This window comes from Cinclus cinclus, chromosome 6 (genome assembly GCF_963662255.1).
Source record: "Cinclus cinclus chromosome 6, bCinCin1.1, whole genome shotgun sequence".
In the NCBI taxonomy this organism is placed as follows: domain Eukaryota; kingdom Metazoa; phylum Chordata; class Aves; order Passeriformes; family Cinclidae; genus Cinclus; species Cinclus cinclus.
Genome location: NC_085051.1, coordinates 2,013,295 through 2,040,717, shown reverse-complemented (window position 1 = coordinate 2,040,717; position 27,423 = coordinate 2,013,295). Strand labels below are relative to the sequence as shown.

At 37.7% G+C, this 27,423-nt stretch overlaps 1 protein-coding gene across 1 annotated transcript; it reads left to right on the top strand.

Annotated features, from left to right (window-relative positions):
• The first annotated feature begins 3,039 nt into the window (after positions 1-3,039).
• Positions 3,040-26,999, top strand: QSER1 (glutamine and serine rich 1). Its single transcript, XM_062494798.1, has 12 exons — positions 3,040-3,122; positions 4,340-4,504; positions 7,794-11,489; positions 14,356-14,651; positions 15,702-15,818; positions 16,435-16,568; positions 17,854-18,065; positions 19,604-19,741; positions 21,076-21,173; positions 24,907-25,059; positions 26,130-26,225; positions 26,807-26,999. Exons 2-12 carry the CDS (start codon positions 4,366-4,368, stop codon positions 26,945-26,947), a joined length of 5,220 nt encoding a protein of 1,739 aa, XP_062350782.1. The 5' UTR covers positions 3,040-3,122; positions 4,340-4,365; the 3' UTR covers positions 26,948-26,999.
• Positions 27,000-27,423: the final 424 nt, after the last annotated feature.

Genomic DNA, 27,423 nt, shown 5'->3' with positions numbered 1-27,423 from the left:
TGTGTAAATTCATCTGTTTAAAAGTTAAATTTTATAAAAGAAACCTTAAGGCGGTAATCTCTCAGATTGCCGTGCTTGTTTAGGATAAGCTTATGTAAACTCAAGGCATATATGCAAGGCTTTTTGAGATAAGAATCTACATTCCAGCAAGCAGTAATTATACAATAAACAATTAACTGTTCAGATAAATACAATGTTTTTTATTGAAAGATTCATTTTTGAGGTTGCGGTTGCATTAACTATGGGCTGGGAGTATGTATTAAAAAAGAAAAGCACCATCATTACTAGAATTTTGAGGTTCTAGTAATTAACAATGTTTCTGAGTGCTGAAGTCTAGAGGTTATTTTGTATCCCAGTTCTAATTCTCGCTCCCTCCTTGTTACAAAGTCTTTGTCCAATTTTATCTTGTAGAGCTTTCTGCCTCTGGTCTATGGGCTTGTGTGTTGGGCTGTCTTGTGGTAGTTGTGTGTACTGTACCTGCCCTTTACAGAAAAAGGTGTTTATTATAGAGGAGTGAAGAGGGGGGAAATTATTCACAGTCTTCACTGAACAACCAGAATAAATAGAAATTGAAAATAAAGCAAACAAATAATTAAAAACCCAAACAAACAAAAAACAATTTTTTTAATTTCCAAAATTTTCACGAGGTTCATTGAAATGCATCCACTTTTGCTGGTGACCTTTTGCTTTTACAATTAAAGAGGAGGAATGAGGTGATATTGCTTGATATACTGTACTAGGCTTGGGGGTCTTGCTTCATCCAGAAGTGTTTTTGCTGCCAAGTGTAGCCCAAGTTGCCTGGAACACCACCAAAGTGCCTCTCAGCCTGAAAATACCCAATGGGAAAAGGAAGTTGTGCTGCTGTAGGACTTAAGAGTTAGCCATTAAAATGTGTAAGAAAAAGAAGTGAGCACTTTTAAATCGGTAAAACTTTAAGCAAACTTGCAAGAAAACCTAAATACAACCTATTGCTGTTGCAGGGAAGTTTTCACAAGCTCAGCATTTTTCTGAGTGAAGATAATTCTTGCCAGGAATGCACACACTGCCATGCTTCAGTCTAGAAACTGATTTTCTCATGTAGTGCTTTTTTTGTTTATTAAAAAGTCTTGAGGAAAGCTTCATGTCTCTGAAGTTCTATGCTTGGGTTTTATTTCCCTAGCTGTGCAAGTTTGTTCAAAAACCCCAAACCACCTTAACTTTAAAATTTTTATTGTGAAAATACTTGCATTTCAATTTGCTTTATTACTTGCATAGTGTTTTATGTGCAGAGCACTGTTGTATTTTTTTTTTTGGTCTGGAAATAATAGAAAGTGTTTAATGCTGTAAATAAAGAAATATCCTACAGTGTCATGCAAACATGCCTGCCAGTTGTCCGTAGCAGTGGTGCAAATAGTTAGATTTCAGTCAGCATATAATAGAAATCAGTTGCTGATGCATAGTGTTGAACTGCACAAAGATCTGTCCTCTACAGCATAAGCACAGGGATCTGCTGACTCTGAATTTAGGTTTGGCAATTCTCTAAATTGCAATTATTGCTGTGAAAGGTGTTAAAGTGCTAGACAATGAGTACAACTGAGAAATGCAGGAGCTGAGGTTCTTTGTTTTTTCAAAGGATTTCAGTTCATTCTTTAGGCTTGTGCTGTAGCCTGGCATGCTGACTACAGAGCATTGCTGAAGTGGAAAATACATCCCCTGATAGTGCATCTCAGGCAGGAAAGTCCTGCACAGACAGGCTCTTGCTGGTTCATGATGTGTGCAGGTCACAATGCTCTGAGAAGCTCGTCTGGCTCCTCTCATCGTCTTCATGGAAATGAAGCAAACCCAGCGAGGTTGCCAGTTTTTATATTATTTGGTGTCTTCTGTAAAAGTTTCCCATGATGTCATGATTCCTGGCACCGAGAATTTGATTTTTCCTCATGCAGAGTGACTGCCCCTCATCCCTAGGGATGAAAGATAAGGGAAGTCTCCCTTGCAGCAGGGAGGGCTGTGGGTTTCGTTGTTTGGGTTGTTTTGGCCTTTGTTTACACTTGAATTTTGAAATTAAAGCAGTTTCACATGTGCACTGGAGTTAAGTAGCAGCTACCTATAAACTTAGAGTGTCCAAAAGACAAGAAAACAAGAAGGTAAATGGTTACCTGGTCATGCTGGCCTTCCCATTTTTTTTTTCCATTTGACAGGTGCTATGCTGAGCTGAGTTTGGGGAAGCTTGAAAGTTTGGGGATTTTTTTTGCTTCCCCTCTGTTTTGTGCTATTAAAACTGGAAATCATTAGGGCTTTTGGCAAGTTCCTAAGGTTGCTTGATGTTTAGATTGCATTTATTTCTTGTCTGCAATATTGGTTTTACGCGGACCCAGACAATGTATATTTTCAGCTTGCTTCCATTAGGCCTGATTGAAACATCATGTTAATTTAGGTGACTCACTTAAAAATGTTAAATAAAAGCTGTGAATCATTAACTTGCACTTAATGCTAGGAGGTCTGCAGATGGATTTGTCACTTGGTAGTGCTTTCACTGTCAATTTTATTAAATTGTACCAAAATCTTTTTAAAAACTCTTGCTCCCATAGCTCCCTAGTCATTTCGGCCTCTGAATTAAATGAGGTCCTGTAGGTTTTAATGGAATTAAAAATGTAAATGTTAAAGTGGGCATGTATTCACAGTTAATCTGCTTTGGAGATAACTTTTTATATCAGTAAATCATTACAAAAAGTGTCCAGTGAGTGTTTCTTGCAGTTGAACTCTGTCTTTATAACCTAGTCCTTTATAAATTTTCTGTGATCAGCTTTGATTTTTTTCCCCCCACCCTTTGGCTTTTTAGGTTTCAATAGTACTTTTTTTTTTTTTTATCTGCTTCACATTTTTTGTGCTACCCTAGCAGAACTAGATCTGTCTGATCTTGGGCTTTTGTTTTCCTGTATTTCTGTAACTTTTTGGCTCGTGATTGTAATTTCGTAATTGTTCTTTGTTTCTATAGTTGTACATTTTGTTAATGATGTTTAATTTCTTCCTTAGCTTAAGCTATGGAGGAGGACATTCATCACATTCAGAAACAGACCTTCACAGGCAGACATACACAGCTCCTCATCAGCTTCCTGGATACTCAACTACGCAACATCCTGCTGGTAACTGTCCACATCACGAGAATACTGCTTAAATAGCTGCAGAGGAAAAAGAAAAACAAACCAACTGTTATGTAATTTAGATTAAAGTTAATGAATTTTATAATCAAAGGGAGTTTGTCACGTAAGTGGTGGCAACTGGTGTTGGAAGAGCAGAGTGTGTAGCAGAAAGTTAACACTTGTTAGCTTTTATCAAAATGTCCTGAGTAGGAAGGAAAATATAAGGCAGGTTATGCTTGGCATCTTTTTTCTTTTAAAAAAGCTGCACTTATTCTTTAAAATACAGTTTTTCAGGATCTAGCCTATGCATAAGGGCCAAACGTTGTGTGCCTTCAAGGCAGCAGCAGAAATGCTGCCAGCTCCTCCAGACTAAAGCAAGCAGCAGAACTGATGTGAGCTGCAGCACGCTGGTGCTGCCGTGTGCATGCTGAGAGGCTGCTGGGGAAGAGTTACAATAAAGGCAGCCTAGCCGTGGCTTAGGCTGTGTTACATCTGCAGTGGAGTCTGGCTTTGATCCTGGTATCCTGTCTCGGTGTCAGAAGAAGGGGCTTGACCTCTTCATGCTCACTTTGCAACCCAGTTTCCAAAGGAAGGTGTTGGAGCTCCTGTGCTGACTGGAGTCTGTAGTCTCCTGGCCAGGTGCTCGATCAGGATGATGGAGAGTCAGAATTATTGCAGTTTATTATTGACATAACCTCAGTTATGCACAACTATGGATCTCACCAGTGCTTCCCATTGAGCCCCCTGCTATTGAAAGGTCTGAACAATGGGAAGCACATAAAGGTGTTTGTTGAAACAGGGAATGCAACCAAAACTTGCTTTCATGTGCCAGTCCTATAGATGTCCAAACTTCCATAAGCTGCCCAAAAGGGAGAAACTGCATATAGAAAAGTTGAACATATTTCAGGAGGAATTCTGATTGTTTAACCAGATGAAAATAGAGCAGTGAATCTTCAGATAGGGGAAGCATTTTACTGGTGTACCTAAATACTGACATACATTAAATAATAGGTTTTTAAATGTACACTGAAGTTCCAGCTTACAGCTGTAACACTGCATAACAGTTAAACACAGAAAGATTAATGTACTTTATGTTGCTAATGTTTCATAGGGTGGGTTTTTTTGTGAATTTTGAACATATATCCTTGTTATTTGATTTTGCTTCTTTGAAGTCCATCTGAATTATCTGTTTTGTTTCATTTCTCTCCACTATCATCTAGGTCTTTCAGGAATATTTGATACCAGTATGCACAGTGCTGGAGGTAACACTAAGGAAACTTCCTCAGTTATGAATTTTCTCTCTGCTATTGAGTCTCGTACTGCTCAGGCAGTCTCTTCAGGATCTACCCTTTTACCACAATTCAGGGCTCCTTCCTGGCAGACAGGTGACATTTTTCTCTTGAAATAAAATTTTGTCATTGTTGTATTGAGTGTTTCAGAGGATTTGAAACAAAAATATTCTGACTGACTGAAAAGGCTCCATATTTTCTACCTCTTCTACATCTCAATATTTAAAAATACCAAAATCAATGAAATTGTGTGAGCATAAGATTTATGTGAGCAGAAGTTCTGGTTGTTCAGAAGGAATTTAGATGCATAGGGTATTATTTTGTCTGACGAGTCAAATTTATTTTCCCAGGTTTGTTTGGAATTGGTGTCACTATCACTATAAGCATTTTCAGGCACACTACCTTTACCTCCTAGAAAACCTTTCACTTTCTAACTCTGTTCCCTATGATAGTTCTTCTGTGATGTTAGAACTAAAAGTCTATGGGTAGCTTTGGCCCCTTTGTACACAGAAGTAATGAGCAAGGTGTTCTCAAAAATAAAAGGTCTGAGGTGCATGTGACATAGAAATAAGGGATCAAATTTACAACTAAACAAATGTGCCATCTCTTTTGGCAGACTGACTGCCTTCCACAAACCTCCCCCATCTGTCAAGCCTTCTGTGCAGAGCAGGAAACTGCAGATTTTGAACTTGCTGTAGACAGTCACACCAAGATAAGTGTTGCTACTGCATCTGTGGGTAGCTTCTTCAAGTTCTGGTTAATCTTATGAAGTGATTGTGCAGCTGTGCAGTGAATTGGATCTATTCACTGATCTGGCATAAAATGTTTGAGTGGCTTTTTTTCCTTTGGTGGGATGTTTTTCCTCTGTATCAGCAGGCTGATCTGTGTCTCAGTGCAGCTCTGTGATTGCTGTTCTGATTTGGGGAAGAGGCACAAGGTAGCAAGAGTGGAACAGTCCTTTTGTTGGCAGTTTGTACTCATTCTGTTAAGGGTAACGTGCAGCTGTGTTCTGTGAAGAGCTACTCAAAAATTTGAGAATAGAGACTGTGGCTTTTAACTCACCATTGACAAAAGCACAGATGAAGATGCACACTGGTAATCTGACAAGCAATCTTAATACAAATCAGTTAGGAGTTTAGAGTTATGATGACCCATCCTCACATCAGAGTATCAGCTGGGAAGAAATCCTTTCTTCTCTTTGTCCTGGCATTTTCTCCATTGCAGCCTGCCTAACAGTGAATTGTGAAGAATGGGGAGACATGCTGTGGGTCGGGTTTGATGTTGGTACCAGTGATTGAGAGACTTCTCAGTACTCATTACTAAGAACTCATGAGTAAGCCCATTTTTCAATATTATCAGTTCTCTGAGCTTTCTGTTGTCCTTTAATACTTCTGCTGCTTTTCTGTAACCCTCAATTATCCCAAGTGTCTTTTGAGAGCTTTGTCTTCTACAAACTTTTTTGATGGGGGAATGCAAGAGCTCTTCCCTCTGCAAGGTGACCTTTTTTTTGGAAGCGTTTCTTACTTCAGGGTTTTCTCCAAACCCTGTAACTGCTGACTTTGGGGGAAAAAAGAAGACCATTGTGCTTGGTTATATTTGTCCTTCCAAGTGTTCCTTTGATCTGTGGGTTGTGTTATCAGTGTTCTGATTTCTTAGGGTAGTGAGGGTGTGTCTGTGCATGCAACTTTGTACCTTTGCTATACCTTTTGTCTGCTCCTGAACAACTATTAGAATATAAAGCCCAGAGGTTCTGGTTTAGTGGTGCTCCTGTGACTGGCTCTAGTGTGGTTTAAGAAGTTACGGGTGTATTTGGAAGGGTTTTGCTTTATGGAAGAGAAATGTAAAATGCAGGTTAGATGAGAAATGAACATCTGCAGTTGAAACAGGTTTACATTCTTCCCTTTCTTTGATGCTTCTGGATGGCCCTTCCTTTGTGTTAGCAGTAGGGATCAGTAAAAGAGAACCCAGTTGTACATGATGTTGCAGTTTTTTAGAATGGGGGGGAGGGGGGGGAAGTGCATTAAAACACTGGTTATACTTTCTCACTCAAAGACCTTATTGTTGACTAAGGATAAATACCTTGGCATTCCTTCACTATCACATCTCTTCATATCAGTTTGTCTTGGATTGAAAGGGAGAAACAAAGAATTTATTTCTCAGCTTCACCTGAAACTTCAAAAGCAATTGTATGATTAGGTTGCAATCAGCTGAAGAAGACTTCACTATATTGTAAAATGAAGTATTTTTTTAAACTGATGTATTTGCTTCAAAACAAGCCTTATTTACTGGGAGTTTTTATTTATTCTTAAATGGTGCTGAGCTGAAAAAGGTTTTAAGTATGCAAGAACTGAAAGAGGTCAGAACATTCTGCTGATTTTAATTTTTTCTGATCTGCATACCCTGGTAAATTTCCCAGTGGAAACTGATTCCTTTGCAAGAATGTTAAGCTTCTCTGGGAATAAACTTGCTTTTCTTGGTAGACTTTGAAAACAGTACACAAACTTCACTAGTGTCTGCAAGTTACAGGGTGAAAAACTCTGAATTATATGGATCACTACTCTAAGCCTCAAAGCTTGCAAGGGAATTTCATACTCCTATTTCAGCTGGAGTAGTGTATTCTGTTGAAAAATCTTGTTAAGTCAGGATGTCATATCAATGGCTGGATGCAAATAAGTAATATATTTTTCAGTTGGATAGTTGCTATTGCACCATGCAGATAATTTCTGTCTGTGGTTATTTGGGACTCTCACTTCAGAAAGCATACAAATCATATTTATTGCTTGTACTGAAAGTCAAACTACTCCTTTAAGAAAATGAATTGCAGAGTGTATAGACCATTAGCTATTTCACTGTATGCTCTGAAATGTTTCCCATAAAGTGAATTATAAAATTATTGGTGAGGGTAAATCCAGGAGATGGGATTGCTTCCTAAGATGTATGTGTATTACAACTGCTGAGGTGTAATTTTGCCTTTTTACTGTTTATTAAAGTTGACCAGGGCTTTTGATCAATTTATTATGATGGTCTTTTTAAACTGAAATAAAAACTAGTAAAGGGCCTTCAATTTCAAAGCAGAATTAATCTTGCACAATTTTTAATCAAGAATTTGCATCTTAAGGATATGAGGTTTTCCCTTGGCAATTCACTGCAGGTGTAGAGTTTGGCATTCTAAAAAAACCGTGCACTTCCATTTTGAAAATTACCTACAGTAAGTGCCTCCCTATGTGTGTTTGAGTTTTTTTAAAGGGTGGTGATTCTAAAGAACATTATATTCGTAAATGCTGTAAAAGCTTGCAGTTAAATGACTTGCAGAAATGCAGTGTTGTAACTTGTATAGCTCCCTTATGCTCCTTTTTCCTCCTTGTTTTGTTTTTGTTTTTTCCAGGTATGCATTCCTCGACAGCCACAGAACTATTTGTTACTGGAGCTCTGCCAACCTCTGGAACATTTCCACCAACCTCTGCTTTATCAGCGTATCAGCACCCCAACACCTTCAGCAGCAGAAACTTTGCTACTACCCCTTCTCTTACTCTTCAAGATGCTACTTTCAGTGCTACATCCAACGGTCTCTTAAGTACCCACGATCCTTTATTGCAGATTAAAACATCGCAAGGCACCGTTCCAACTGCTTTGACGTTCGAGCGCCTGGGCAGCTCTGTTCTGAGCACCAGTGTACCCCCCCAGTCATCAACATATCGTTCTGCTCAAGAATCTGCGCCCCATCTTTTGCAGCCTCAGTTCAGTTTGTTGCCTTCGACCCTTGGAGGAGCTCAGCAGGTGTCTCAGGCCTACAGCACATCCATCTTCACTGGTTCCACTGCTTCCATGGATAGAGCCCTTCAGCGAGAATGTAGTGTTATTAAACACCACCAGCGGCCTTCAAGTACTCAGTCTGTCCAGCCTCAACTGACTGTTTCACAGCATTCCTTACACAGCTATTTAACGAGTACAAGTGGAGTTAACTTTCAGGATACATCTAGGCACTCGGCATTATCCTGCAGTCCAGTTGGAGATGTTACTCAGGTGAGCAATGGAGGACCACAGCAGAAGACTTCTCAAGTCACAGTGGAACTTGCTCAGTCGTACACATCTGCAATTCCATCACCCGGTTTTCCATCTGCTTCCACAGCAAAAGTGAAAAACTGTTCCATGAAGCAGCCTCCGAGGTCAACAAAGACCCCTAAGCCTCAGAGTGTAGCTCCCACTGTGCAGACACCAAGCTATGCCAAAACTGCACAAAACCAGAGCTCTGTCATTACAGGCCAAGCACAGATCTATTCTACAGCACAGCTCCCCAGCCTCTTGTCGGTCAGTCAGTCCCAAAATTATGTTTCATGCCAGGCTCAGAATGTGCCACCTGTCAGCCACTCACAGGATTTCTCATCCAGCAAGGTTGAGAAGCTGCCCTCACTGTATAAAACGTTGACTTTTTCTGGGCAAACGCAAGCTATTACTTCTGACAGTCAGACTCTAAATTACTCCTCAGAGGAACAGGTTTTGACCTCAGTTCCAAATGAGAACTACTCTGGGCAAATGAGGGAACTTTCTTCAGTCAGCCAAGCTCAGAGCTACTCTTCTAGCCACTCTCAGGGTTTATCTCCAGTTACCCAGTCCCAAGTTAATTTTTCATCTCAATCACAAGTTTTAGCGGCTGTTAGTCCTTCAGAAAGCTATTCTTCAGGGCAGTCTTTGACATTAACGTCGCCTTCTCTTTCCTTTAACGCATCTCCTCGGGTACAAACTCTTCCAGCCTCGAGTCCTAATCAAAGCTATATTTCTTTACATTCTTCTCAGAACTCACAGTCACAAGAATCCTCCTCTCCACAGTCTCAAAAGTTTTTGCCATCTGTCCAGTCACCTTTTGCATCCCCAGCTCACTCCCAGGCGCTGCAGAACAACAGACCTTCCTCAGAAACGAAGTCCTATGTTAAAAGGAAGTCTGACTCCAACTTGTATGCCTCGTCAAAACAGGAGGAGGAATTATCAGTGCAGGACATGCAGGCATTGCAGCAGCAAGCTACTCTTGAATCTTCCACTCAAAGCCTAACGGAGGAGGAGATCAGCGCTCAGGATGCATCCTACAGGGTCTCAAAAGCAAATGACAGATACTCTCAAAGCGTAATCAGAAGCAACTCTCGTCTTGAAGATCAAGTTGTTGGACTTACTCTTCAAGGAGCAAAAAAAGATGAAAGAATGGTCAGTTCAGTGGAGCAGCTTTCCCAACACATTGGCCATATCAGCAGCCTAAGCCATGATATCAAAAAGACAGCTAATTTAATGCGAACAACACAGGGAGCTGTGAGTGCTAAGGAGCTAAACCAACAGCATTCTCTTATGCATAAGGTACATGAAAGTAAAGCTCAAGAGCAGCAGGGCCAAGTCATTAACACGCCACCACAGGTTCAACCTCATGCTTTAAGACATGGTCATCAGCTGTGTTTGCCCAGCGCACAGGTACTGCTGGAGTCAACCTGTGACTTGCAGGTTCTTCACCAGTCAATCCTGCAGTCGGGTTTAGGACAAGCAAAAGCATCACCGCAAGTGCAAAGAATACAGAGTCCTCAGCAGGTGACACATCCATTCCTTCAGATGGATGGTCACATTGTTCAAAGTAATGGGGGTCCTCAGCAACAGCTTCATAGTCAGAATTCAGAAGTAATGAAAATGGACATTTCTGAGTCTTCAAAACCACTACAGCAGCATTTGACAGCAAAAGATCATTTTACTCAGACAAATCAACATGATGCAAAAAATCAATTTGTTTCTCTTAGTTCAATATGCTTCCCCGAATCTATACTTCTCAGCGATGAGAGGAATATATTATCCAATGTGGATGACATCTTAGCAGCAACAGCAGCAGCTTGTGGAGTGACACCATCTGACTTTGCCAAATCAGCTTCTAATGAAGAGGAAATCCAAGCTGTTGAAAATAGTGAGGAGTCTAAAACGCACTTCCGATCATTGGATTCCAGACATGTGTCTTCTGTTTTCAGTGCCTCACCTACTGTAGTTGGAAAGCCAGCAAGCAGAAATAATATTTCTCTGAATGGAGGCCAAATTACTCTAAATCTTACCCCAGTGTCAACAATACAGACAAAAACTGTGAACCTGGATCAGCAGCACCTTGAAACTTCTGATCAGAATGTACCAATAAGAATGACCTCTCCCACCCTTGGTCATGGTCAAGAAGAGCAAGAGGCTGTTCGAGTGAAGAAACAATCTAGCATCAGTCATGAATCTGAGGAAGATAATGATGCTTCTGTTGATGGTACACTGAATGCAAGGGACACAGAGTTTGTTTCAAGTGGTAGGAGCCTAAGTGAAGAAAGTGCTGCTTCAGAGAATGATTTTAATGTGGGTGGTGATGATGGTACAGTAACAGGTAACCAGTCAAAGGTTCCATTGCAGCCGCTGTCTGTGCCCCAAAGTGCAGATGGAGCCATTAATAGAACTGAAGAAGAATGCCAAGATTTAGCACAAGGGAACCTTCAGAAGAAGAAAAGCAAAGGAAAAAGCCAAAACAAAAATGCTGCAGAAGATGACAGTGCAACTCAGAAACAGGTAAAAAGAAGTGGACAGTGTAAACGTCAAAATTCAAGAGGAAATGATTCATGTTTCACATACTCTTCTCCTGTTTCTGAAGGTTGTTATGATACTTACCAACATCAGGAAAGAATGAGGCAAAAAATTAAAGAAGTTGAAGAAAAACAACCTGAAGTCAGAACAGGATTTATTGCATCTTTTTTAGACTTTCTAAAGTCTGGGCCTAGGCAACAGTTTTCCACTCCAGCTGTACGAATGCCAAACAGGACTAGGAGACCAGTCACACAAACAGTTCGTGCCCCTTGCCTGCAGCCCTCTGCAAAGCCTCAGCCAGCAGCAGCACCACCTGTGGCTCCTGAGGTCAGTGGAGAAAGTCCAACCAAAAAAGCCGAGGAGGAACTTAAGAAAAATTTAGAAACGTTACCATCGTTTTCTTCTGATGAAGATGATTCTGTGGGTGGTAACCATGATCTTCAAAAGAGCATCTCTACTGCATTGTCAGCCCTGGATGAAACATCTGATAAAAAGATCAAATCAGGTAAAATGGTTACTACAAGTGCATGTGTTGAAGGAGATTTTTGTAGCTGGTGGGGCAAAAAAAAAAAAGTAATTTCATCTCTCTTCAGGTAAAGGTCTTGATTTGCTTTGGTTTTGGCCAGGATTAAGAGTTTTCTTCAAAAGGTGTATTGACTGTGTACTAAAATAGTGTTTTCCACAATTAGAAAAAACGTAAATAAACTTTTTCATGCTCCTTAAGTAGGACTAATGCCAAAAAGTTATTTTAGCCTGGAGTTGGAATAATATGTGTGTTCTCTTTGAGTCTGGCTTAAAATACTAAATATGATTTTCATCTGGGAACATCAACAAAACATGTCAGAGGTTCTAAACCTATTTTTAAAAAATTCGAGGAAGAGGCTATATGAATAATTACCATCAGCAGGTGGCAAGTTCTTGCTAGGTAAACACACGTTTTCTGTGATGATGAAGTTGCACTGGATACGTGTGTGAAACAACTTTTGCACTTGTGAACTGCACTCGTTTGGCTGGACTGGTCCAAGGTAGGAGTCATTTGAGCCATATTGATCAGGAGTGTTGTAGCTCCCAGTGTGTTCATAGGTTGCTAACATAAGAAGAAAATCTGGGAAGGATTGGTTTGAGCAGGAAGGGGCAGGAAGCAGCCACTGATGACAGTACTAATTGGTTTTTCACACACTTTTCAGTTTCAGTTGTGTTACATCCATGCTGTGCATCCATGTCCAGAGCTTTTAACTGATGCTGCTTTGTTCTGAAGTATTTTCAGCATACAGAATGTTTTTGCCTAGACAGGTCTCTTCAGTAAAGATTTCTTTTTCCCCCTCTGGTAAGCAATTAGAAACTATCCAGCCAATCACATAATTGTACTGATTCCAGAGAAATACCATTGTCTTCCAAAATAATCACAGGGAGAAAATGAAACATTTCTTTAACTCTTCTCAGGATTCAAAACTCATGACCCATAAGCTGATTCTTAACAAGAGAGAATTAAGTAATGCTTTCCCTTTTTAGATTAAAGGAGAGAGGGAGATATTTTTTTATCTCTAGGTGTGACATGATTTACTGAAAAGTACATAGCAAAATTAAACTTGAATTGTAATAATCACACCTAAGATACTGGAAAAATATTGCAGAATATGTGAGATGTTGAACAGTACTTCATCTCAATTACTATTGGTTTTTTTCTGTGGCTATTTCTATGTGATTGTGTTAAGTACATGCATTTCAAAAAGGCTGTTACAGAGGATGAGGTTCCTTCTGTGTCTTTCAGTTAAATATATTTAAAAAGGAGAGCAGTGATTGTTTTACTTCCCAGACAGCTGAAATCTGGACAGTGCCATGGCATGAGCCTCTTGCTGAAGTTTGGTAACTTTAATAAGCCAGTTCTGTGTAAAATGTCCAAAGAAATATTTCAAATTTTTTTTTGTTGGGTGAGCATTTCCATTAGTGTTTTATTTTCAGTGATTTCTTTTACAATATTATTGTATGTTCTTTGTTATCCATAAGGATGTAATATTTATGTTACCAATTTCTTGAATTCACTTTCCTGTTTTGTGACACACAAGATTGTTTGTACAAGATACTTAATAATGATGTCATTCTTTTTTTCTTGCCGGTGTTTTGCAGGTTTTCTAGTAATTCCATCTTCTGTCTGTTTTGGCAAATAAGTACAGACAAATATTAAAACATTGTATTTTGTTTATAGTATTAAGTAGTACGTTTATTTTTATCTGCTCTTCTGAACAAATATGTAAATATACCTGGGCAGCTAATAGTGGTGTGTCTAGTTAAAGCTGTCAGAGCTCTCTCTCACTGAAGAAATAGAACTTAGTTGCAATAATGTGAGGTGATGTATCTGGAAGAACACAATTCACATTTCAAATTGACAATTTTACTGAATGGATTTTATGAATCTTCACTTACTTGGTATATAGCTTTTGTATTGACACATTAATTTGATACTTAACTCCTTTGTTTGGAGTTGCTTTTGTTAAAATATGTTACATTATCTTTTTTATAACTTTTCAAGTGAAAAGTCAATAATTAGCAGTGATAGTAACAAAACTGTAAAGTTGTTTAATTTCCTGAGTGATATTAGTAATTGTGTTATAGTTAATATAATTTGATTTCTTTTAGATCAGCAAGTCAGTGTTAAAACTAATATGCATAGAAGACTGTAAAGTAATATCTAAAAAGGATTCTAATTTTTTTCAGGTGGGAAAGAATAATTTTGAAAGGTGGGACTTCTCTTTGGCTCTTTGGAATAGAGGAGGAAAGGAATGCTCTTTTCCTTTCTTTGTTTTGTATCATCAGTTTTTATTGCTCACCTCTGTTAATATTAAAAATCATTAGGCTATTGCTAAAGTTTTGATCTGGAACTTCCAGTTACATTATCACAAGATATAAATGATAAATGTCCAAAAGTCACACAGAAAATGTTTTTGTGTTTCACATGTATTTCTCTTTCTGCAATCCAATTTCAAAAGACTTGACTTATCAGCAGATAACAAGAATCAGTGTTGTAACCTTTACTGTTGTATTTGCTTATTGTCACAAAGTACAACAGTATTACCTGGTGGTCATGTCTGTAACTATCAAATTGTTTTCTAAAGCAATCAGTTTTGTTAATTACAGATGCTAACAGATGCAGCAGTTTAATACAAACAGAGGTATATTAGCTAAAGTATTTTGGTTTTGTTTAAGATTTAGTTGTGGTCAAATTCTGCTTCTATTTTAACTCCTAGAACAGGTGTTTTTTCTAGAATAGTTGCTTTTAATATAATTTGTAACAAAAAAGAAGAAAAACCTAATTCCATATTACATTGCTAATCCTCAGTAATTTAAATAAAATTTGGAATTTTTTTCTTCAGAAACAGAAAAAGTAACAGTTGTTACTGCTGCTGCCACCACCACCAGTGCTGTAATAAAGCAGGAATTGCCACAGACAACTGCTCCTGTAGGCAATGTTCAGGAGAAAATGAATTCAGCTGACCCCTTAAAAGTAGCTCAACAGGATGCTGTGACTTCAGAACAATTGGCAAAAATACAGGAGACTGTTGCAATAGAAGGATGTACTGATGAGGAGAATATGGACAGTGAAGGAGAGGGGATGTACAGAGAACGTGATGAATTTGTAGTGAAGATTGAAGATATAGAGACACTAAAGGTAATCTGAATACTTGCTGGGGTGGGGTGAGGGGGAGGAACACAACACAAAACCCCTGCATATGAATTTAGCCTCAAGAAACTAACAGAAGAGGAAAGGCTGCAGATTAGTTTTCTCTTTCTATTCTAATATTCCCTGATTGCTGCCAAAATGCCTTAAAGGTATCTTTCTAGTGCAGATTACAAACGTGTTTTGAATGTACATGACCCATTTTAGGCTACATACATAATAAAGTAAATCTGTGTGCTGGTAACCTCTGTTAGAACTTGGAATTACCTATTTTAATATTAAAAAGCATAAATTTTTCAAAGGCAGTTGACTACTCTTTTTTTTAACATAGGAGTAGACTTTCAAGTGTAACTTTGCAAAAGAACTTGAATGAAATTGGCTTCTGGTTTTTTGTAAAAAGTTCTGCTTTCTATTTCAACAAGAAATTATTTCCATAAGCAACCAGTACAACTCTTCACATGAGATTGAATTTCCTTGTTGTCTTTGATTTTTTGTTTTGGTTTTGTTGCTTCACCATTTTAATTCTTCTGCATGTTAGCCTTTCCTTTTGTGACTATCATAGCCAGCAATATTCCTACTGTTGGAAAATTTCTAATATTTTATATTACTTGTCTCTGTGCTCATCCTCTCAAGCTGCAGTTTTAAATTAATCAATGCAGCTTTGTCACATAAGATGAGTGTTATCAGTTTGAAATATTCCATTGTCACTTATAAAATGGATTAAGGTATTTTAGGAAATATTTTGAATTTTAAGTTTGTTAGTTGAAGATTCATGAAAAAGTAATCAATGTTTGACTACATTTTCCAAAAAGGGTTTGAGTTAGTAGTTTGTTTGCAGAATCTCTAGAGGATTCTCATTACAGCTGATAATTACAAATTTGCCTTGATGCAAACAGGATTTAATAACTATGGTGTTGGAATTTTAAATTACTTATTTACATTTTGTCCTTGGGTTAACTTCCTCAGAAAATGTGATGCACAAGCACATTTTTGGAAGAAAAATAAGAGCAGTTTTTAGCAAACAATTTTATGTTCTTCCAGGTTGCTTTGCAGACAGGAAAAGAGCCTCCAGCTATTTGGAAGGTACAGAAGGCTTTATTGCAAAAGTTTGTTCCTGAAGTGCGTGATGGACACAGAGAGTTTGCTGCTACTAACAGTGTGAGTCTAAAAAATTCCTTGGGAAGCCTCATGGGACTTGCTTTCCTTACTGCAAGTCTAGGAAACTGAATAGAATGTGATTCTGGTATACATTCTTAGCAGTTGTCCTAGAGGGGGGGAAAAACCCCTCCAACTCAAACTCTCCCTAAATACATCCATGGGCTGATTTTTTGCTTTCCAGCGTGGGGTCTTGGGTATCATTTTGGCTGTGTAAAGGAGCAGGGTTTCCTCACCAGAATCAAGTCAGTGGAAAGAGGCTTGTGAATTAAGTGCTTGCTGCAATAGGAGTAATGCAGCAGGGGTACAATTTTAACAGGCAGCCTTTTGCAAGGTAGATAATGCTTTTGGGATAACACATGTGGAGAATAAAATAAAGGCAGAAAAAGAAGCTCAGAGCACCTCCCCTTACCTTATAGTCTGCAGTTTTAATTATTACCTGGAAATCTGAGGGAGAATTTTTCTTAAATTATAAATGCTGTAGAGTGTCTTACTGTATGTAAACATGGGGGGGGGGTTTAAACTGACTTTTTTCTTTGGTATTGAAATTGTTACATGTTAAAACTGACAAATTTTGCTTAACAGAAACACTTGTGGTTTGGTGGTTTCTTTCTTTTAGTATCTTGGGTACTTTGGGGATGCAAAGACAAAATACAAACGAGTGTATGTGAAGTTTGTTGAAAATGCAAACAAAAAGGAGTATGTCAGAGTATGCTCAAAAAAACCACGAATCAAGCCTGTCCAGTCAGCAAGGTATTTTATTTCAATTTGTTTTTCATTTTGCCATATTGTTTTCATATTAAGAAGACATCTGTTTAAATAAACAGGAGTTACAACTTCAAAGTATATTAATTGTGCTTTAATATGGAAACTGAGAACTGTGTGGTTTGCTTTAAGACATTAAATATAAATTGCTGCCTTTTCTTCCCTACTCTATTCTGTTCCATAATCAGTTATTTTGGAGGTGTTAGGGTTCTACATACTATTTCTATGTCATCCTTTGCCATACAAGCCTGGTAGTATAATGATTGAAATTTTCTCATATTGTTTTCTCGTATCCTGTGGAGTTTGCTACTTAGGTAGTTTTTTCTGGATTGCTTTAATGATCATTCTGTCCCAGTATATTGGAAGTACCATGCTTTCTTCACAATCCTGGGAAGTGAATTTAAAAACAGATGTTCATGACAGTGCTCTTCATTCAGGAAGACCCTGGAGTTTTAAGTCTAGTTTGGTCTCAAAGAAAGCAGTGCCATCAGATAATAAATTTTATTAAATAATCCTGTTCTACTGAAAGTAGCCAGGATTTTGATGCTCCTTTTTTCTTAGGCTAAGGATGACTTCTAGTTCCAGTACCTGAAGCAACCCCTCTTTTAACCAAACAGGATTGTGATGAGTTTGTTATGCTTACACTATTCTCTCAACACTGCTTTTGGCTTTTCTTTCAGTTTTTACTGCATGTTGTATTTCTGGAGAGATCAGTCAGATCCCACCTCTGTAGATCCATTAAGCAAGGTCTTTTAGCTTCCTCCTTTGGGGCAGACTTTCTGTTCCTCTCATCCTTCTACTGTCTGTTGTCTCCATCCATTTTGGTTTGAAATCTCCATTTCTGACAGATGTCTAGAATTATTCTCAGTGTTCCAGAAGATGTTTCTGACAATGTTTCTGCTGCACATATCACTGTTTTCCCATCTTGACAAAGCTCTTCTCTAGAATTTCCCAGGATTGTATTCCCTGCCATGCTCTCAAAACTGTATTCCATTATTAGTCCTGAAGAACAGAACTTTGTATTTCTGATATTAACATTCCTGTTGGTTTTCCTGTTTTGAGGGATGGGAAGAGAAAGGTGTTGTCTGGTCAAATATTATTTCAAAAATACAGTAGTATATAAAGTGTGTACAACCCAATACCCAAATACCCAGTTACAGTGTATATAATCAGTGGGGAGTATATTCTGGTTAAGTAAGATTAGAGCTATTTTATTACTGCCAAAACCTGTGTGGTAATTATATTCATAAACATTTTCTTCATAATATTGCAGGACTATTCACTGCAAACCTAGTAACAGCAACATCAAACCCCCTGATCCACCAACACCAAAACCAACAGCAACAAAAGTCTCTTCTGTGAAACCCAAAGCTAAACAGCCAAAGGTAAAGGCTGAACCACCACCAAAGAAAAGGAAAAAGTGGAAAGAAGAATTTTCATCTTCCCAGTCTGATTCTTCACCTGAGGGCCAGAGTGAAGAAGATGGTGAGTGAGATACCATTGCTGGCACCTAGGCCCAATTGAATTTAACTGGGAAGAGTATGTAAAATTACATTGTCTGATCTTGCACATTTTTCTGTACAAGCCTCAGAAAGAAAATACAAAATCCTACAGTGCCATGTAGAATAGGTTTCTTAAAACTTTTCAGTTGCTGTTGATGTGTAAGCAAATGTGTACAATTGAAGTTATTTAAAATGTAATTTATCTACATAAATACATATTTTACCACTTGCTGTCTGACGAGTACAATTGTAGGAGGAGAAGCCAATTTGATTTTTTTAATACATCTTAAGAATGAGATTCTTCATTAGTTTTCCATTGCAGCTGAATGTCATGTCTAAAATAACATTCCTGTAATGTTTGCCTGCATGCAGATGTGGGCAGAATTCAGATGCTGTTGGTTTTTTTTTTTTCAGAACCCAAGGAGAAAAACTAATTGACTTTTTGGCTGCTTCACTGCTTGTCTGAATGCCAGCTGCTCAGCTGTAGGCTGCTGAGCATATTTGCTGTTAAGACATTCATAGAACATTGGGACTCAATGTTTGAAGGAATTCTCCAGGAGATAAAGGGATTTCTGAGGTTTACAGTGTTTATAGGGGTTACCTCTTCTCGCAGATTTACGGTGCATTTTGCAGGGTTCTTTTTGTTTATCTCCTGTATGTTTGAAGCAAAGATATGTATTGCCCATACTTTATGACTGCTGCATTTCTAAAGCATCCTGTTGACTTTTAAGTATAGATAAACTATCTTTAGTGTACTGGCACACTGCAACACTGTTCATATTTAAGACCTCAAGTAACTTGGTGATTATGGTCATCCCCGAGGAGGTTTTAACAGCCTTGCTGGCTGAATCACTGCAAAACCCTGGTGTCAGACAGGGAGCCTATAAAAAGCTGCAGATTGCTTACTAGTGCTGATGGCTACTCTGTGTGCATGTTAAAATTGCTCTCTAGGAAAAGATAAAAGCTTCCTCAGAGTAAGCACAAGTATGTGCCTACATTGCTTCACTGATAAAATTTTTTAAACTTTTTGTTTGTTTTTCAGGGTTTTTTTTGTGAGTTTAAAAATTAGGCATGGTTGACTTCAGTGGTACGCAGGCTCCTAAGCAACATTAGTACTCAGAAATTCTTTTTCTTGTTGGATGAATTGAGATTTTGCAATTTTGGGAGGTACTTGCCTTGAAGTGAAAATTGGGGCACTTCGGCCACTTCACTTGCCTGAAGTTGTTAATTATGCTGTTTCTCTGAACTTTCATCTACAATAATAGAAAAATGTTTAAATTCCTTAAAATATAATCAAAATGCTGATAGTTAAAAGAATTGAACCATTTGTACCACATTTGGTGTCTGCCCCTGTTTTTGATATGTAAGTAGTTTATTGCAACTGACTGCACTGAATTTTAATCTCTCGGAGTACCAGTAGGGGTCACTTGTGTTTTAAAAGACCAACCTTCAGTTTTGAAGAACACAAGTATTTTGAGGCTATTGAAGGAAAAAAAACATTCTATCCTGTTTACTTTTCAGAAGTTGTACCTCCAGCTCCACTTGTTACTCGTTTTTTGAATACAAGAGCTATGAAAGAGACATTCAAGAGCTACATGGAGTTGCTTGTTAGCATTGCCTTGGATCCAGACACAATGCAAGCCTTGGAAAAGAGCAATGGTACAGTATGTTTAACATTTGTGTGTTCTTACTAGATTTTAAGGTTATTAATCAGTAAAGAAAGTGTTCTTTTAAAAAAACCCACAAACCTAACAAAATTCGAGTTACATAACCTCATCTGAAGAATGTGTGCATATTATGTGTGTGTATATATATATATATATTTGTATTATCTCTTTGAACAATTAAAGTAACTTGGAAATACTGTTTTATCTTTTTTTCTGAATTAGAATTTTACTGTGAATGTCAGAATTGAGCTATTTGTTCCTACAGTTACTGTACTTCAAACCTTAGCAAACATTTATTTAAAATTACAGAGTTCCAAGTGTGTTTGTTTTCTTATGAAGAAATAGGCATATACGTAGATGTGATTCCTCCTACTATGAAAAATTCTGCTTTATAAACTCTGAAATCTTGAAATCCTGATCAAATAAAATGGTATTAATGGCCACTTTTTCTTTGAAGATAAAATATTTGGAATTGTTTATCCTAGTAGACTCCAGGGTACAAGTCAAAACTCCTATTTCTCAAAATTTAGTAAAACACTCATGTTCAAAGATAAAGGTTTCGAAAGAGAAATAATTTCATGTATTATTTAGTTGCAAGCTTTTGTTTTGTCCTTCTGTTTGCCTGTGCTTAAAAAAAAATTTTCTGACCTCTCCTGCCTCTCTTGGTTTGTTTTGAGTGTGCGTCATTGCACACTTACCTCAAGATTTCAGACCCATGCATTATGTCAGTAGTCCCACTAAAATCCAAGTAACTGACTTTATAAATAAAATGCTCCATACTGAGCTGTAAATTTTCATTCCTGACCACATGCCCATGTTCTGCTGTAAATTGTGCAATTCACTGTGGTTTATCAGATAACTTTTAGCAGTAAACACTTTCCTCAATTTTTTTTTTTGTTATAAATGCCAGCAGGACCATTTCTAGTAAAATGGAATAACAAATGTCAAACCCACATATTTGTCTTCATAAAACTGCCAGGTGTATTGCACAGAAGAGGATTATCTAGAAATTGGTGTAAAATTGTCTCTAATATTTTTCCTCTGTATTACTCTATCTTAATTTTTCCTTGCAGCAAAGAAAACTCAGAGAAGGAGCAGGATTGCAGTCAGCAATTTAACTTCATACTATCTACACCAGCTTAGTGGCTTAGATTTTAATTTTTTTAATTATTTCTCTCACATTTGAAATTTGATTATGTGCCAATTGCTTTATTTTTTACTTTCCACATTGTATATTAATGGGTCAAAGTATAGAATGAATATGAATTTCATTATTGTGCATCTCTTTAATAATCAACTGCTGTGGGTTTTTAATGTGTCTTTTAGATGAGCTACTCTTGCCTCACATGAGAAAAATTGATGGTATGCTGAATGACAATAGGAAAAGGCTGCTTTCCAAATTGCGCTTGGATCATGCTTTCAAGGTATTCTCTTCCAAATTCTGGGCTTTTAAAAGTGGTGTTTTAAGTAAAGCATTGAATTCCTACCATGTAGGCACAGCTTAAAACTAATTTGTAACAGAAGTGAATATGGATTTGAAAGAGATGCCATAAATTTAGTGCTTGTATGTGGCATTTGGAGAACATTTCAGGATGGAGGAGTTTATACTGCAGAGGTAAAGTTCTAGTTTTACTCCCTGTGCTTTCTGGTTCATCCTCAAACATTTTTTCCTTTAAGCTTTTTACGTTTGCCAAAAGAAAATCTGCTTCCTGTCCTTCCAGAGCTTTTGGTTAAGTGATTGTATTGCCTAAAATAAACTTTTACATAAAATAGCTATGCTGTGGAGCAGGTGTCTGAACCTCTTGGAAGTAGAGAACATGATCAGAGGAGTTTAAAACCATGACAGAGGGATGCAAGAACAACTCATTTGTGTCCTCTTTCATGTATCTTCAGCATGGAAGGTTGAGAAAAGTGTGGATAACAAGCCCATATTACAGCAGCTTTGACGTGATAATAAAAAAACAGGTCTGGATGTGGACAGGGAAGAGAGAAGCCGTACCATCTCAGTAGAGAGAAGGTAAACAGGAGGATAATCACTGTGTTTCCTGCTGTTCCCACCCACCCTCCAAGCAACCATGCAGAGCTCACAAGTGCAGGAAGGTTGTTTTCACTCATGGAGTCACTTAGGTTAGAAGAGATCAATTCCAAGTGTTAACCCAGCACTGCCACGTCCACCACTAAGCCCTGTCCCAAAGTGCCATATTTGCTGCATATGTTTCAGACACCTCTAGGCATGGTGACTTCACCATTTTCCTGTTCAGCCTGTTCCAGTACTTCACAACCCTTCTGGTGAATAAATCTTTTGCAATATCCACTCTAAATCTCCCCTAGCACGCCACGAGGCCATGTCCTCTTGTCTTACTGCTTGGGAATAAGACAACCTTTTGCCAGTGTCTATAACCAGACTGATTATTTGTTCTTGCAACAGTCTTGAGGCCAATAACAGTAAAGCAGACCTGACTATAAACACCATGACCAAACTAGCTCTTTGCCTCTCTTTCCCTGTCCCCTTATGCTCACAGTACAGAGACATTGAGAGAACCAGTGCTGTTCTTTGTACTGCTGTGAGCTGATTTTTGAGAACTAGGTAAGGAGGGAGGGAGTAACAGACTTGTATGTTCTGCTCCTTTTCATCACGAAACCTTTCTCCCCATTCCATTTCTGGTAGATTTTGTGGGATATAGGTGGCTTTGTTTCAGGGAGACCACCATCAACCAGTGAAACAGCTGCAATTCACACAATTCTTGAACTTTTAAAATTAATTATTTAAAGTTAATTATGCTGTTTTCCCAACAGCTGAACAATTTGTACCTCCTTGAACAGAATTTCTTGTGGCTTCCTCCTTAAAGTAAAAAGGCCTGGGGAGGGCTGTGTAATTTCAAGTGCACAGAGCCTCAGAGAGGTAGCATGTTTTAACCCTATATTTCTGTTTTTCTGTTTTGGTAAGAAGTTTGTGTTAATAGTTACAGATACCTCTTTTTAACCTGTCCGTGCAGAGAAGATAGACCAGTTAAGGGAAGTTACAAATTTGTAGAATTTCAGTTACAGTACACAAGAAGTGAGAGGTAGTCATGCTTGATTTTTTCCCATTTTAAGGGGAAAAAGCTACTATAATTCTCTGTAACACTGTAACACAGCTGTAACATTCCAGCTGCTGATTAAGTTGGAGTTCATAGTGAATACAGTAGCTTTGCTGTGTCTTCACTTAGAAGCAGATTATGTATCATATCTCTAAAGTTAACTTAAGACTTTATTCCATCATATCATCTGCAAGATGTTAATGGAGTTAATGGATGTAAGGAAGAGGTCTGCTTGTGATGTCATCTGCAAGATAGAAAACCTTTTCTGTTTTTCTTCTGATGTGACAGTGCCTACTTGTGCCATCCTTGGGTCAATATCTTGGATAAAAATTAATTGCCTATTTGTAAGTGCTTGTGTTGGCTAGGAAAATGTTTGATGCTTTTTAAGATGCAGGAGGTTTCTGTTCCACCTTTGATGAAATAACTGTTAAAGCTGAATGAGGCACTGAAGAAAGCAGTAAGTTAAAAGTATAATTTGTCATTCACTGGTATCATTCAGTTTGAATGTTTTTGATGTTCTCCATTGGTAGACATGGATGAATTCAATAGTGTTTTTCCACTGGATACAGTTAATATAGGATATGTTAGCACTGTATTACAAACCAAAGCAGATACTGAAGTTAGCAGTCAGTGTTTGGGAGTTTTGCCTGTAACAATTTTTATAGTTTTTGCAGTTTATTGCATCCTTTGGGTAATAGTTGCTATAAGCAAAATTGTAAAATATTATTGTTGCTTTAGTTAAAGGTCAGCAGGTGAAGCATGTCAGCTGAATTGTTTAAACTTCATTTGAAAATAATTATGTGTCTCAGGCTCCCGAAGATGCAGAAATCACTAGTATTTATTTCTTCATTCCAGTTCACATTGGTCTGGTGTAGGTCAGTGTGTGGCCATAGAACTGTTCTGGTCCTTAGGAATTCTCCTGAGGAGGGCAGAAGTGACCAGAACTCCTTGACACTCAAATGAGCCTTGAGGAAGGCTAATATAGTAGATAGCAAAACTAAATCATTCAAACTTGTTTAAGTTGTTCCATATTGAAAGTATTGCAAGAAAGACTGGATATGGACAAATTGGCTGGTCAAGGTTACTGCTACCAGTGAGATGTGCAGGAGATTTAATAGCTGTTTATTGAGAGTTTTGTTTAATAAAGTAAAAAATGGGTGATATATGTAAAGAGCTAATAAATTATAGGCAGGGGAGGTAGTTGTAGTCAGGTACTGTTTGTTAAAAGAAAATATAAAAGTTGAGTCAACTTCATATTTTAACCCAGTAGTCCCAGTAAGGTCCTGAAGCTGCAGCATTGATTCATTTTTCCATATGTGCATTTTTCTGCCTCATACTGGAGTGTAATACAAAGATGCATGTTTATTTAATGTGAAACATATTTTTCAGGGCCAGATTATGTAGCATAGCAGGACTGTTTCAAAGCAGCTGCTAACATAATGCTGTATTTGTTCAACAAACTTGTATTCAAATTTACTCATGCAAATAATGTAGAATTGAAGGTGGCAGAAATGCAGCTCGCTCTCATGAGTTAAAATGTTTTAAACTTTTACTTTTTTGAACCAGCTAACCTTTTCTGCCTTACAGATCTGATGAGATGCAATTAGTTTGTAATTTGCAAAATCTGGGACAACACCTATGAAGATATTTAGACATCCAATCCCTGCGTGCCTGACTATACATGAAACATTTAAGAGATGTTCAAGTACCTTAGCCTTAGAGATTCTTGGGTAGAAATGGAATGAAAAGCAATTTAGAAGTTAAAAATTGCCCTGTGGAGCTTTTTTCCACCCCCCCCTCTCTTTCTAGTGATAGAATCACAGATATTAATCTGGTGTACAGTGAAAGTATCTGCTGGTCTTGAAAAATTACAGTAGTCAGGAACAGGTGGTCCTGACCCAAACCAGATTTTGTTGTATGATCTGATAAGGACACTTTATCAGGTCTTTGTGGAAGAATATTTTTTTTCTTAATAGGCTGCACTCTAATATTTTCAAAGAAAAGTGGCCAATTTATCGTCAGTGTGGCCATTCTTGATTTTTTTCATAATCCTTTGTCTTTGTGTGCTCTGTTAAAGAATGCTTTGGAAAACTTTCCTGAACTGACAGTGGTCACTCGGGATTCCAAGACAAAGTGTGGGGGGATGTCTGTGTCTAAGATCAAAATGAATGGTAAAGCTTACAACAAGAAAACACTGAGGACTTCTAAATCAACCACTAAATCAGCACAGGTGAGTGTTCACAGGGTTTGTTGCTGCCACCATCTGACTTGTGCTGTGATAACTGTGTTTATATAAAACACAGCTTCATGTATCAGCTGGTTTGGTTGGTTTATCAAAATATAAAATCTCTGAGAGAGGTGCTTTTTCTTTTACAAGGGAATGTTAAAAACCAACCTTTAAAGAAGTGCATTAAATCATTACTATAACTCATATGTGAAACAGTTTGTCAGCTTCCTGGGCTGTTGCTGGAGCAGCAACAATTTGCCTTCATTGCTGATGTAGATGATAAAAATAAGTCCTATAATAATAATTATATATATAATAATAATAAAAACAGTTTCTTACACTTGCTGCAAAGTAAACGATACAATGTCTTCTAGATCAAAAACTTAATTAAAATAACATTAACACTGTAAAATCTGAGACCAGATAACACTTCTTAAAAATTGAGTTCTGTCTTGTTCCATTCCTAATTTTCAATGGCAGAATGAAGCTGTATATCTTCAATTAAAAAAAAAAAAACACAGAAAAAATTTGAGAAGCACATGTTGTTTATTTCCATAGAATTCCTGGGGAGCACTAACTAGATTTGGCTTGCTTAGTTTCATCTCCCTGCAGTAAATAGTGGCTTGACAAATGGCCTGTACATAGAGCTCACACTCATATTTCTCGCCAAATTAACCTGATTTTTAGGTAAGTATGAATCAGCCCTCTCTCAAGCACGACATCTGTATCTTTTGCAATGATAGCCATCAGTCCAGTAGAATAATGGTTAAACTTTGGTAGTTCCTGGAGTACTTCTTGAGAAGGGGGTGTCTTACCCATTTTGGGCTTGCAGTGCATTCAGGATGACTGAAAGCATTCTCACACCTGGCTTTGATGAAACAACATGGGAGGTGGAGATAGTAGATAATTATGATGTAATGGGAATCACAGTTTGCCAGATATGTCACAATAATGATTAGAATTATGCACTCAATTTCTGAATTGTTGAAAAAAATTGTTTACAGAAGAAAATGTCTGTCATGTCTCTTGGTAAATAACATGATTTTTTTCTAAAATATTTGTTCTTTTTGCAGGAGTTTACAGTAGATCCAGAAAAAATACAGTTGTATTCTTTGTATCACTCACTCCATCATTACAAATATCACATATATCTAACATGCAAAGAAGAGGTAAGTATTGCTCTCACTTTTTGCATTCATCGAGGAAATTTAATGAGGGAATTGAGTCCAACTCGAGATTGTTCTCTCATTCTTGGTACATGAGTGTGGATGGATTGAGGCATCCTATTTTAATTAATTCTTTATGGCAAACAAAGGCTACATTGCCCACATGGGTTGCCCCTAATGGGAACTGCTGCTCAGAACATTCAGATGTGAGGCTTGCAAGGTTTGTGGGATTCCCTGAAGTGTTTTTCACTGTTATCCAAAATAAACAAATGTTTTCAGTGTATTTAACTCCTTGGATCTAAAAGATTGATTTTTGTCTTAGAACGCCGTGCCTTTATTCTTCTGCAAATCCTTGGTGGAAATATTTCAGGTAGCAGAAATACAAGAGTTGAGTTCTGGCTTAGTTGTTAAGAAGTGTGTTTTGGGGGGCATTACCCTTGTTTTTAAAACTGGAAGGTTTTCTGGCAGAGAAGGTTCATATTTAACTGCAGATTTCTATAAAAATGAAAACTCTCCAGTTCTGGCAGCCTAATGTGTTTGTGTGTGTGCATTTCTCTCTCCCCCTCCTTCTCTTTTTTAAATAGATTTCTTCTGTTCAGAAGACGAGTGCAGATCTAGGCCAGGAAGAGATTGTGCAGTTGTGCATGAAAAACATAAAATGGGTGGAGGATCTTTTTGAAAAGTTTGGTGAACTTTTGAATCGTGTCCAGCAGAAATGCTCATAACAAAAATGTATCCCAAATCCCACGTTTTTCTACGGCACTAACCTGATGGAACAGAAAGCTCCGAGAGAGGCTCTGATTTCTTGTACAATGCCAGACTGCATTCTTGTTCATAGCCATTTTTATTTCTCTTTGTGGAACTTTGTGCCTTGGCTCGTGCTAAGGAAAAGTGATGCTGCCAAGGAAATCAGTCCTTTGGAGATGGAACTAAACATAAACCTAATCACATTTTTAACCTGAAGAGTTATTTTTGATTTTGTAAACTATTGGATAACTTAGTTTTATTTTCAGAAATGTTTTTGACAAGTGATGAAGCATGCACTACATATACGTTTTTTCTTTTTTTACTGCTCAACAGATAACAACACTTAAAAATGCTACAGATTTTTCCATCCCTGACTGGGTGAGAGAAAAGTCAGCGTTGGGGCAAACTAATTTTTACATGTCTGGCCACCAAATTTAGAGTTTTGTACATTTTG